At 41.7% G+C, this 13,977-nt stretch overlaps 1 protein-coding gene across 1 annotated transcript in view; it reads left to right on the forward strand.

The window, feature by feature from the left end:
• Window positions 1–13,977, forward strand: part of LOC307256243 (testican-1-like) — a gene marked incomplete at both ends in the record, with an annotated part of 88,390 nt that overhangs the window by 42,742 nt on the left and 31,671 nt on the right. The window contains one exon of the mRNA XM_080035148.1: window positions 10,206–10,310. Coding sequence (XP_079891274.1) covers window positions 10,206–10,310 — 105 coding nt within the window. The remainder of the gene's footprint in view (window positions 1–10,205; window positions 10,311–13,977) is intronic.

Consider the following 13,977-nt stretch of genomic DNA (forward strand, 5'->3'; position numbering starts at 1 on the left):
AAGGTTATACGGTACATTTGCAATATGTCGCCTCTGTGTATCATACATTGTAAAGTTGTGATATCTGGCTCTCATTGATTTAATTTCTAAAATTCAATCCTTGACTTTGTATAAATATGTGAGAGAATGATGAAGCAGCAGGAATGTTGGGACCTGTGTCTTATCAGAAACCATATAAGACAACACACAACTAGAACTGTGCATAGAGGTAATAGAAGTAGGGCAAATAGACAGTGATTTAAAACAGTCAGTTAATGTAGAGGGCGGCAGAGTTAGTGCAGTGGTTAGCGCCTTCAGTTTTGTGTACTTATGTTCTGTTTACTTCACATGAATCATCCTTCACTCTCAGACTTTTAATGGTGCAATTTAACAGCACATAAATTAGGAGAGCCCCAAATAAACTGATTGTGCTGTTCAGCGAGCTGTTGCAACAAAAACAATCATCCCTTTAAGCATAGGTGTTTGTGCATGTGTGTGTGTGTGTGTGTGTGTGTGTGTGTGTGTGTGTGTGTGTTTCCATGGCCAAGTGCCGTAACTTTTTCACAGTTGCGTACTGCTGATGGACTTCCTATGGCAACAATGCCCCCGTAATCAATCACACTTAACTATGTAATTATCTTATACAACCAGTTAATCTTGACTAAACTAAATTCAAATATTAAAAACACTTTCTTAAAACTCACTCACACTCAGTCTCACAATGTCTCTCTCTCTCTCTCTCTCTCACACACACACACACACACACACACACACACACACACACACACACACACACACACACACACACACACACACAGTTTTGGCGGGGGGTTGATTGGATTGCAGCTCTCTGAACAGCCCAACACACTTTAAATCTCTCCACCAGCGATCCTGTTCTGTTCCGTGCTGGCTTCGCTTTTGCTTTTGCATATCTGCAGCACAGTAACTGTAACTCTTCAGGGAGAGCATTGCTGAGCAGGTTTATATCTGGGCCAGCTCCATCGTGGATACTGAACCTAATGAGCAGTCTCGTCTCACTGCCTCGCATCGGTCATTTAAATTCTAGAGTTTTACAGAGATGACTAAAGACAACACGTAAACAGAGCTCCATCCTCTTGACCAGGGACTAAATACTAAATACATCAGATGGTATGGAGGAATCTGCTGTACAAACATACAGGAGTAGCACATGCACAGATGCCTGATTTAGATACTAAAACATTGATGAACTAACAAAGAAGTTAAAGAAGCTACAAGGAACTTTTAAATATTTTTAAAAGTCAAAAATGTCTCAGTCAAAATACGAAGGAAATACAGCTTAGCAGAGGTTTCATACACGCATACTGTTCTATCGGATAGTATAAAATAGTACCCACCACAATAAAGGTCACTGCAAAATTGTTTACAGCTTGAATTTTTGTTTTTTTTGTGTGAAGCGAGCGTGAATGTCAAATTGTCGGTTTCGGAATGTCACAGAAGTTGACGCACACAGCCGCCTTGATTCAGCAGTCGGCTATGTGTTGGGAGGAGGTTGTTCCTAAAGCTGCTAAATCAATCATAAAAACCTACAAGCCAGTTGCCTTACTTGTATAATTACTGATGAGGTCACTGGCCAACAGTATTTGAATGTTGTATATTCTTATTGTTGTTATTTAGAGTTATATTATTGAAACAATCCTTTCTACACAGTCCACAATTTACATACACTTTAGCAACAGTTTAGCAACAGTTTTCGTAAAAGGTAGGCTGTATTTTTGTGTTAGCATCTTGGACTGACAGTCATTGTTGTTCTTTAAAAGCATGGCCACGAGCATTCCCTTATCATTACCAGGTTGTAATTAAATAATGAATTGTGCGTAATGCCACCTCAGCCATAGCCTCATCACATCACACAAATAATTTATTCAACAGTGACGTGTAACAGTTTTGAAAGGAGCAGGCAAATGATGGAGGCGTCAAATCATCGTTTCTATGTGTGGTTCTTGAGGGCATTGATATGTACAACATATTTAGTTGTTTATTTCGGAGGAGTGTTGATGTTTTACCAACCTGAAGGCTTGTTTTCCACCTCCATGCTCATCTGTCAACTCCAGTTTGTTGCCTCATTGGACCTGTTTTTCAAATTTCAGTAATTACATTGCTACAATATTACTGCAACCAACAGAACTGATGGCTGGAGCTACAGCAATAAAAGACAGGATGCAGTAAAACATTGTTTTCCTCATAGCCGGGGTCTTTAAAAACTCACTATAGAAACCATTTCATACAGGTAGGATATATGAAATGTTTCACATTTTTCCATAACGTTCTTTTCCATCTTTCAAAATGTCCCCGGGCTTTGACACTGCCCACATCCCACGGTACACTCAGTGCCTATGAGTCACTGCAACAGTTTTGACATGACATAATGAGGTGACTTTGTCCTCTTGAGAAAGTGACATCTGTGGTCTTCTCTGGAGAGACATTCCACCTAGTTGAAGTATAGGGCTGCTTTGTGCCAATTAGGCTCTTTATGAAAGCACATAAGAACCTGTTTCTCGCTTTTCTTTTTTCTGTTTGGCCTGTTCTCCTGCACCAGAGCACTTGAGCTGCATTATGACGGCTCCCCTGCTGCGGAGCTGCTAACATCACGATGCACAATGTGGTTTACTCCTCCACAAACACCACACCTGGGAGGAATGAACGGCAAAAACAATTACACCGCGAAAAGATAATGAGAATCAATCAGTAATTCTGTGTCTGCTTTGGGAACATTTGCTGTTTTCGTGCATCTGAATTGCTTCTATAGTGGGTCCCATTTTCTACCCAGCTGGTTATACAGGCATCGCTTTCATCATTATCAACTTGACCTTTTGACCTTTAATGAATGACTGGACGCCCTTGGAAACCAATCAACAAAAAGGAGGTTGATGGCAGAGTCCGTTCCTCTGACGAATCATTTGGTGATTAATGGCTTCCCTCCATAGTGTCTAATGAATCAAATCAGTCGGATCACAAATGACTTGTTGGTGATACTGAACGTCGAGCCATTACACCCACCAGTGGTAAATCTGATTCCCAGACTTCTTGTGGACTTAAAGCGGTCCAGCGGTTGATTTGCAGCTCATTGTAAAAACGTGTTTAGATCCAGACTAATCCAACTGAATCAGAGAAAACTGTAGATTCAGCCAAGTCTGTAGTATAAGGGCAGTTGGCTGCTTTGCATCACCAGATTACATATGTTCAAGCTCATCAGTATACTGATATTATCAACATGTCAGGATTGTGCAGCTGTTGTGCCATGTGCTTATTGGAGCACGCACAGAGCCTGATGAGAAACATGTTTGATTGATCACAGTATGTAGTCTGTATGTGTTAATGTAATGCATTGATCTATAGGAGAATAGTCTCGGGAGGACATATTCGCTGATTTGAAAAAAATTATGATTTTGACAACAAGCTTTCTTCAGAATCACTACCTCCACCTTCAAACTCACTTCCTGTGTATTCCCCTCATCCGTTTCACTTGTTCATCTTCATATTTTCACCAACCCTTGACTTCACAGGCCTGTGTTTCGGTTTGCTGTTTATCCAGAGTTTGCTATCGTTTCTGACATATTGAGTTCATCAGAAGGAAAGTACATAATAACAAACAATGGGGGACTGTGAATCAACATGCCACAGCGACATTAACAAACACACACACACACACACACACACACACACACACACACACACACACACACACAAACAAACACGTACACACATGCACAAGCACTAGAGACATATACACACAAACCCTGTGAAAATGAGTTGTAAGTCCTTTTTATACATGTTCGATTAATAATTGAAGATGTTTGGTTATCATTATCACATCCCCTCTGTGGAATGTAAGTCTCTTGCCTCTTTTTATTTCTTCAGCCTCTTTCACCCTGCAGGAAATGTTTAAGACTAACAGCATATGGTCCCCCCCAGCTCCACTTACACACTCTTCTTCATTTGACAGATAGATGGTGATTTAATGTGCGTATTCATATTTGGAATGGTCGTCAAATTCGACCATGTCAAAGAAACTCATATGGTATCTTTTCCACATGTTCCCAGTTGATACTGTCACTTGCTGCTTGCTTCATTAAACAATCTAAAGCTGACATACTTTATGTTTGACTTTATTTTGAGTTTATCTGTTACTTGCTGTGGTTGAGGAAAATATGGGGGAGGCAGGATTGTTCTGCTTTTCAAATTACTCTAATTTAGAACGGATTAATGAGTTCTATAAAGTGTTTATGAGTAATGGACTAATGCAATTCATATTTCAGCTTTGGATGTAAATGAATCTCTCCAGTGAGATGAGAAATGCAAATATTGATATGTATTCCAAATGTTGCTCCTTTCGTGAAATTGAACAGTGTGTGATATTAAAACATAGATAGTAAATAATATGGATGTAGCATCCGGGCTGACCTCAGCTATTCACACGGCATCCAATAATCCTGGTTTGTACGCGTCGCCATTTTGTGAGATTTTTACTCCGCCTCACGTCGGGGGGAGGGAGATAGCTGACGTATACCTCCGAGGCAAAGTGAGGGACAACGGGCGGAGAGCTGTCACTCAAGAGATCGCGCCAATACATTTTAACCTCCAAAAGAATACAAACTAGCGTGGTCCAAAAAAATTCACCCCCCTCAGTGTTGTCATGGAGATATGACCTAAACATTCAGACTAAAATGGCTTTGTGGACCAGGCTGTAAATAGGTTTAATAAGACTTTGAAAACGGAGTCTTGGTACCACCCCCAGTGGCACTTCCGGGTTACTACAGTTGTGGTCACTTCCTTATTGGATGCTGGTAAGAATCGCTGAGGTTGGGGCTTGTATTAAAATATAGAAAAAACAGAGACTAAATTAAACAGAGTTATTGTATTTACACGTTGCACTTTAATGAAACAATGAGGTCTGCAATACGGAATCCTTCACAATGCGACATGAACCTATTTCCATGGTGACCGCTCATTGACCTATCTCTACTTTGCGGGTCATGAATGGTTAACCTGCCCCCACACTTTGCTTAATGCTGAATATTATTGCTCTGTAAGGGTGTATGAGTGTGTGTGGGTGACACTGGCCCTGTGTCCCTGACAGCCCAGCACTCTCCCTGTGGGAGGATTAAATAGACATCTGCTGCACACTGATTCATATGTTCATGGTATACACACACTGCCTACAGCCGACCCAGGACCAATTAGTGAGACAATATGTAATGTGGAAAAAGGGTAAATGTGTCGCCAGGGAGAGTCACGGTCCCAATGGCAGTGGGACTTCTGCTATCCATACTCTATAAGACAAATTGGCTTTAAACATACAGAAAACCTGCCATAAGAAATTACAAGCATAATTTTGGTCATTGTTGGTTTCTTCCATATTAGAAAAACGATCTCTACACATGTTTTAAAATTGTTTAGCCATAATCTGTGATGCAAGTAAACGTCTACTGTGATCCTTCCTCTCTGTTATTACAGACATGTCTGGACTAACCCTTAGGGTGTATTCACACTGGGAAAGTCCGCTAGTGCACTTGCTTTGGTCCAGACCAAATAGGGTTTTGATTTTTTTTGTTTGGTGTGGTCCACTTTCATATTGCCCCTTTTGCAAGTGAACCAGCATTACGAAGCAAAACCACACGTGATCTGAGGTCATTCATTCATTGGACAGACATTCTGGGGTGGAGAGAAACAGGAAGCACGAAGTTTAAACTGCGAAATATATATCATTGATATAATATGGGGCTAAAAATAATAAAAGGGCCTACATCTAACCTATAAATAAAGAGGAAAAACATCAAATTATTGTTGTTTCATATGGTCATAATGTGTAGCCTTATGTCAATGCCACGTTATGTGGCTTGTAGCCTACGATGTGAAACATCATTTTTACTGTATTTTTGGTGCTGGATGCGCGTCACGCGAGAAGAATAGGCTCAAGCTGACACTCAGCTGATTAAGCTGTGTATCAGCTGGGTCGGCGCAGTTCAGCTCCAAACTGACGGGGATAGTATTGACGGTCCCGTACATGGGAAGCAAAATAAAAACACACACTTCTTGCGCAGCGTGAACCTGTTGGCACTGTGCGAGAGACGCTCCCCTCTCCTTCATCTGATCGCTGAACACATTCAGCATTTATATTGTTCTGGGCTCCCGGTCAAACCACAACTAATCTTCCTAATAATGGTGACAACAACACTTTCCCATAATGTGAAGCTGACGGCTATTTATTAAAAAAGAAAAGAAAGAAAAGGCACAGTGCCTCCTGCATTTGGGTCGGATTGAGTCCGAACAAATTCACACCACAAACGAACTGCAGCAGAGTGCGTTTGGAAACGCATCGAGACTACCTCTTCAGCTGGGTCTCGGAGCGTTTGTTTGGTCCGCACCCGAGTGCGATTGCTGTATTCACACCTGCCTGAAAGATGCGCACCGAAGGAAGAAGTGCATCTGAGTTCGTTTCAACCGAACTAAACACGGCATGTGTGAATACACCCTTAGACTCCCCCCGGGACTAACATTATTTGTTGATCTGTGATGTTTAAACCATGGTGGTCTGTAGGGCTTATTGAAAAGGGTGTGTTAAGGCCACTCAAATGTCAATGCAATTTTGAAGGATGTTGTGTTGCTATAACTAAGGAAGATACAGGGTTCACTTAATTGGTTTCGGCTTGACCTTTGATACGCATCGCATCGTAATGATCAGCAGTGGGAGTTTGCTCTGTTGTCAGTCACTCAGTTTCCTTTCCGTGACCCAACTTTAAACTCAAACTCAACTAAAATGACGTCAGGCAAGAGGGAGAGGGAGAGAGAGAATCAATTATTTTCATTTATTATATTTTCAGTAAAGTGCTGATGGTCAACTGATTTTCTTTTTATTGGTTTCATTGTTCAAAATTCAACATCTTGCATTTTTTGGTCCACCCACGTTAGTTTTCTTTTCAAACAATACACACAGTGAGCTCGAAAACAAACGAGAACCCAACTCTCTTGTGTTTGCTCTCTGCCCGCCTGTGACTGACCGTGGCATTCTGGAGTGAGAGCGGCTGCCCTGTCATCATTTAAAATATCAGCCATTTCCTGACCTTTACTTTAACATTTACCATTCACACAGAGGGTGGAAATACCTGCTGTCAAACAATGCCGCTCACACAAGCTTGAGTCTATGGTTGACAAAACAGTATATTCACCCTGGCATTTACATGAAGACTTTTCCCACTGAGCCGTGACACCATTATAACAGGTTGCGTCTCTAGCCATGTAAACACACTTCACATTGTACGCTGTGTGTCCTCCAGGTCAGCTCAGCCTTCTTCCAGCATCAAACCCTCAATGTTATTTACTACTGGCTTTCTGCATCTGCATGGTCCCATCTGTATTGGTTGGAGAGTTGCCCTGAAAAAGTATGTTAAGCCTTCAGCAGAGTGACGGAGAGAGACAAGAGCAGGGAGAAAGAATCCTTGGCAGCGGATTGCGGTTTTAATGTCAGACAAGACCAATGTTAGAATTAGCACTTTGACTATTTCATTCTCTGGTTCTTTGCATATGGGCATGCCCAGCAGATTTGTGAAATTGTGATTGCTATGCATTATCCAGAGAGCCCCAGTCTAAAATGGAGGATTACAAATATCAGCCAGGCAGTGCCACATTATCACAGCCAGTCCAGAGGAGCACAGCTGGCCCCCAGGCAATCAGAGGACACAATGGAAAGACATGGAAGACCACAATTTGAGATTTTCAGGTGTTGACTACTACTGTCCGTTTGCCTAATTAAATTACATTGGGGAACGAGTGGTTGCTATGGGAACAGTTTTTGGCAGCAGAAACAAAAGTAATTTGTGATGCTCTGATTGTTTGGCAGTAACAGCCAGAAAACAAAGCCTAAAAAGATCTGGCGTTTCCAAATTGCCAATCAGCCTGATTAGACGTGACATTGTGTTTTCCCGGCAGAGTGTTTGTCGTTCGTTCCATATTTCATCACTTCAACTCAGTGAGCCCCGTGTCTCTCTGAAGATTATGCCGCCTGTCACGCTCTTCATTTCTCATCGGCCCCATCTTTTAAAAATCCCTTAACTTGGTCGCTGCTTCTAAATACATTCTCATATAACAATCTTTTTGATCTGCGCCTGGAGAAGCTATCTGAGAGAAACCAATTAGAAAGAGAGGCGGATAGGCCAGCGAAATAACAGCTAATATCTCATTTAGTTTGTAATGTGCTAAGGGCTTGTTGCATGCTCTCTGGGCGTTCTTTAAACATTGTTTACCGCTTTGATTTGAATGGCTGGTTGGTCACATCATGAAAAGCCGCTCAATATCCACGACCCCTCGGCTGCAGCTCTTATCTGGCTCTCTCAGAGGCTCGCAGTGTTGGGTCTTAACACATAAATGGAACTATCAGCTGAAATGCACACGTACGTGCAACAGTGATTTCAGGCGTATGCAGTAAATGAACCTGTCACACACACAGACACACACACACACACACACACACACACACACACACACACATACACAGGCACACAGGCGGTAATCAATGATACCCGGAGCCTGGAGAGACGTGGTGGAAGGAGATACACAGTCACTTCGAGGGTGCTGTTAATTTAATGAACAGGTGAAGCCAATCATATCAGCAAAGCAGTAAAATGTCTGTTTATAATGGAAAAAAGGAAATGGCATGGAAGAGGAGGCGCCGAGGAGCGATTGGCCATGAGAAATGGTGATTAAGAAAGGGTAAATGTTGGCAGATAGTAGAGCCTCGATGAGTAGAGGGACATGTTACTGCCGTACACTACACTACACCAGTTGAGGAAAATCAGAGACAAAAACCAAGAGCAAACATCGGAGCAAAACAAAGCTGTGAATCAATGGACTGCAGTGTAGTGAACACTGCTGAACAAGAGGGGGAGATACACACAACAGTAGATCACATAGATGGAAGAGTGAACGGTTTTTGGTGTGTGTGTTCTGATTCTGCCCTTTGAGCTCAACATGGAACATAGTCTCCAGTGATCAGGGTAAATTGGGATAAGTAAACTTCAGAGGGTGTGTGCAAACTGCCTCCGCTAGCTGTCATAGCAGGAGCCCTCAGGCTAAAGGCCAACACGCCAAAGTGACAGTGGCATCAGAGTGTCTCGAGGGACGTGGACAGAGATACAAGGATATACAGACAACCGAGCCTACAAAGTTGGACTAGCTTTGTTTGTCTGCCTCCCAGCTCATTTCTCCTTACACCCTTATCCTGCTCAGTATAACACTCCATGTGTTCAGTTCAAAAGCCTTGCCTGTGAATAAATACAGGAGATGGATGAGTTAGGGAGTTAATCATCACAGGGTGTTAATGTCACAGCCTACAGACAGACATGACAAACTTCTTGTACCTCCGTGTTTTGGCTGCTGTGCTCCCTCCCTGAGGCTCTTCCACAACTCACCAACAGTGTGCGTGTGTGTGTGCGCATATGTGTGTGTTTGTGTGTGTGCGTGTGTGTGTGTGTGTGTGTGTGTGTGTGTGTGTGTGTGTGTGTGTGTGTGTGTGTGTGTGTGTGCGTGTGCAAGAGAGAGGATGTATTAGTGTTTGTGTATCTAGATGGATAGGTGCACTACTTGTATTCCCCCCCCTCAGCAGAGTCTATTTGTTTGTGTGTTAGATAACGAGTCTGCGGTGGTTATTCATTTCAGATGAGGAAAACTATGTGCCCGTCCCTCTGCAGCACCACCATGTCTGCTTAGGGATTACACAATGTCTCTGAGGAAATTTAAAGCATTATTTATACGCCTAGTTGCATACTTTCAAAGAGATTAATTTGAAAGTGTACATCACTCACATGTCTGTGCATGAAGTACAGAGCTGAGGGGGTGATTAGCTTAGCACAAGGCAGGATGCCGGGTTAAACATCCGAGCGTCGTTACTGTACGTTGCGTTGTAGTTTTTACATAAGCGTTTCTCTACGAGTTAAACTAAAGAAATGTAACCATGCTTTAAAGGTGCTTATAGCCATATTGTTTAACGTATTTGGACAAAGCCAGACTTCCAGTTGTTATCCTAAACTGAGCTAATGGCTCAGGCTCCATTTAAACACAGACATAAAAGTGGACTCAATCTTCTCTTGTAATGCGAATAAGCATATTTCACAAAATGTCTTAACTATTACTTCAAGCATGTGTGATTTATTGTTATCATTCAGGTTTGTTAATGTTTGGTTTTATTTCAGAGCGAGAGGTTGAACCTGACAGATATGGAGACCCAGGAACTAAAGCCCACTCCAGCTCTGCCAAGAGGACAGTACAGGATGGTGAGTTCAGGCAACAACATTTTGGTAACACTTTATTTGAAGGGGTATGCATAAGACTGACATGACATTCTCATTACAGTCATAACCATGACATGACGCCTGTCATGAACATTATGATGATGATCTTTGTTATGACAACCTGACTTGTCCGACTTGAAAATATTATTTGTTAGCTGGAGTAGAATTATTGCCAGACAACATTATTTTGCACACTAGTTTAGTGTATAGTTTTGGAAATGGCTTCATCCAACATAATGTGCAGTGTTGGTTGACACTGTTACTGCTGATTTTGGCTAATCTGATTTAGCTCTAACACACTGTACATGGTGTTGGGCTTTAATGCTCTCAGTGCTGATCTATTTCTCTGATAATAGTGAGATTCACAGTCAAATAATTAGCAGATAACAGGTTTTAAGAGAGACAAACACTTTGATGTTCCACAACAGATTGCCTTTACACTGAGATTAGGATTGTTCTGCTGTGCCGTCTCAGCTGCACATCCCATAAAATGCTGGGCATAATACTGCAGCGTTTAGCACTAGTTAGTTCCCCGTCCCTGTCTCAGGTCGTATGCAGAGATCTCGGTATGGAAGAGAGAGATAACCAAGCTCTCAGCTCGTCAGCTGAACCAGATAGAGCCATGGCTAATGCACACAGGATGATCAAAGCTAGCCCCTTCAGCTCCCCTTCACTAACATGGAGCTATTTCCAGGGTTAGTTGGAGTTCTAACGTCATGCTGCGTTAGTGCAGGCTAACATGAAAATTGAAAATTTAGTTTTTGCAAGTTGGCAGTGATGTAGTTTTTGTGCTTGAAGCTTAGCAGAGTTTAAGCAGCTATCGTGTGTGTAATGGGCTGACAATGTAATCCTGTAATCTTGTTTATGTTTACCAAAGGTGACATCAAATACACTTAAATCAGTTCTTCTTGGTTTCCAGAAAAAGACCATGCTTTTAACAGAATTGAATAGTATAAGGAACATGTATTCAGTTTTTGATGATGTCCATATTCTTATGCAACACACAAATACAAATGTCTGTGCATGTTGGCATTATGATTATATATCTACACCATGAAATGCATTTATTTGACCCATTTTTTGTAGCCATTTATTAAAATACCATAATCAACATAATCCTCAAGTTATAGTTATTTATACATAGGCTATAAATGATTGACATGAGACACCCATAACATTTTTCTTATGGCCGAACTGAGTCATGTTTTGTAAGAGTATTCATGTAAACAAGTAGAAGTGACTGCCAATGAGCCTTCTCCTTATGGTAAATGGCAGATACATTTGGCCACAACAAGGCTCCTGTCTGAAATGATGATGAGTAGGCAAATGTGAATCTAAATTAAAAATCATGGTAAATCAAATGCATGTGTAATGCGACTGACGTAGATATTGTGTTCTCTTTGTTAGGTGATTAACTAATTACAAATGTTTTGATTGAATTCAGTGTGCGATAAGCTGTGTGGCGCCATACAGTAATCCACAATATCAAAGCCTCGATAAATCTACAGAAAGAGATGCAGCCGTAATGTGCTGCTGTGAGACACATCCTGAAGAAAGGCAGTATTGCGTCGCTTTCTCACCACATGTACTTGAGTTCAAACACAGATGTTTGGGTCTCTAGCGAAGGCTATTTTTAGTTATTTTACAGTTTTTCTTGCATTTGATGATCTGCTCTGATGAAAGTGTGTCAGTTACAACACAGTGGAGCTGTGTCTCTTACACTTTTCAGGGAGTGTTGCTCTCTTGTAGAAAGCTGCAGGAGAGTGAACACGTCAGGCACTGAATTTTGACCGCTAAAAATCTCAGTTGCCCATGTAGAAGTGTTAGTGATTCACTGGTGTTGACCCTTCATGTCCTATACGGTAGGACTGAATAAATTGAGTTCAGACAAACCTCGATTTGAAAAAATGCGATAAGAAAATCGCAAAGGCTGATATTTAGGACATACATAATGCATAGCGTCTGACCAACGGTTTATATTGTTCTGTCAATGGTTTTACAAACGCAGGCTGTCCTTGTGTTAGAAGTGGCTCAAGGCGACTGTATCCACTCACCAAAAACAAACACATGAAACACCAGGATAGCATTAAAATTTGTGATGCTGAGAATGGCCTGCTACGCTGGACAGTTTAGGGAATTGTTCGTGTTGAGACTCAATTAACCTTTAAATGGAGCAAATTGCGAGATTTTCAATTCCACTCTGACTCTCCATTCTTTCTTCTTCTAGTCTTAAGAATAATTCACTCTACACACAATAAACACGCTTGGAGAATGCATTCAGTTCAGCACACAGGTTTTGTCCTCTATAGAAAAAAAGTGTAGTCAAAGAGGAGATTGAAAAGGTGTTTAAATTGAAATTCAGATGAACTGAATAGACTTTTATTTTTCAAGGGTTTGTCACCTTACTGTCTGCTTGAGGTAAAATAGTTCTAATGGAGTCACACAGCCGTGCTGTGACATATCAGGTGCTGTTGTTTGGAAACAATAAAATGGAGAATACAAGTGGATAGTAACAGGAGAGGAGAGTAGATGAAGGTAGGGGGGATTCAGGGCTCTGATCCACTCTAACTCATTCATGCTTACACACACACACACACACACACACACACACACACACACCCTTCAGTTTCAGAGGAATGAATGCCTCAGTCTAGGACGGTGCAAAAACATTTAATCATCCCTGACACTGAAGGTGAAGCAAGAGGCCAGATCTGTCATACGTGTGTGTGTGTGTGTGTGTGTGTGTGTGTGCGCGCGTGTGTGTGTGTGTGTGTGTGCGTGCGTGCGTGCGTGCGTGCGTGCGTGCGTGCGTGCGTGCGTGCGTGCGTGCGTGCGTGCGTGCGTGCGTGCGTGTCTGTGTGCGAGTTTGTGCGTGCGTGTGTTAGCGTGCGTGTTTGTGTGTGTGCGTACTTGTGCATCTGTTAAGACCCAAGGAAAAGCAGGAAGAGAACACAGTCTGCCCATGAATAAGAGAATCAGGCTGACTTAAGGTCAAACTGACAAAAAGTCCTTGTCTGGCAGCAGCACATGGTCACTTAAGAGCCCACTTAAGACCACTTGACATCGTAAGAAAGAAATCTTGAATGAATAAAATAAAACGTTCCCTCCCTGCACAGTGCAAGCCATTCAGTCCTTCAACTATAGCCAAAATGACCTTAGCCATAAGCATCCCCCGAGTTTGATTCTCATATAAAAGTATACTTTTAATCTGCATTAAAATATCAAAAATCAGATACTTTGCGTCAGTACAGTACTACACATTGAAGTGAACTCTTGAGTCTTGTCTGTAAGTGCACCACTTTCAGCCAGACTAAAACATCTCAACAACTTTTGAATTAAATATAATTTGGTTAAAGACGTTTGTGTTTCCCTCAGGGTGAATTTTATTAGCTTTGGTCATCCTGTTACTTCCATCCATTCCCATCATCATGTCAAAATGTCAATGTTTCCAATGCTTTGGTTTATGTCCAAATACCTTTGAAACTGATGTCATTCCCATCTGCCTCAGCTGTACTCTGTGTATTGGTTTAGTGCTGATTAGAGAAAGAGTAAACTAAGATAGAGAGCATTATACCTGTTAAACGTCAGCATGTTAGTATTGTCACTGTGAGCGTGCTGATATTAACATTAAGCATAAAGTGACGTTGTGCATAAGTCCACCGTCACATAACAG

Source organism: Ammodytes marinus (assembly GCF_949987685.1).
Source record: "Ammodytes marinus genome assembly, chromosome: 10".
NCBI lineage: Eukaryota > Metazoa > Chordata > Actinopteri > Uranoscopiformes > Ammodytidae > Ammodytes > Ammodytes marinus.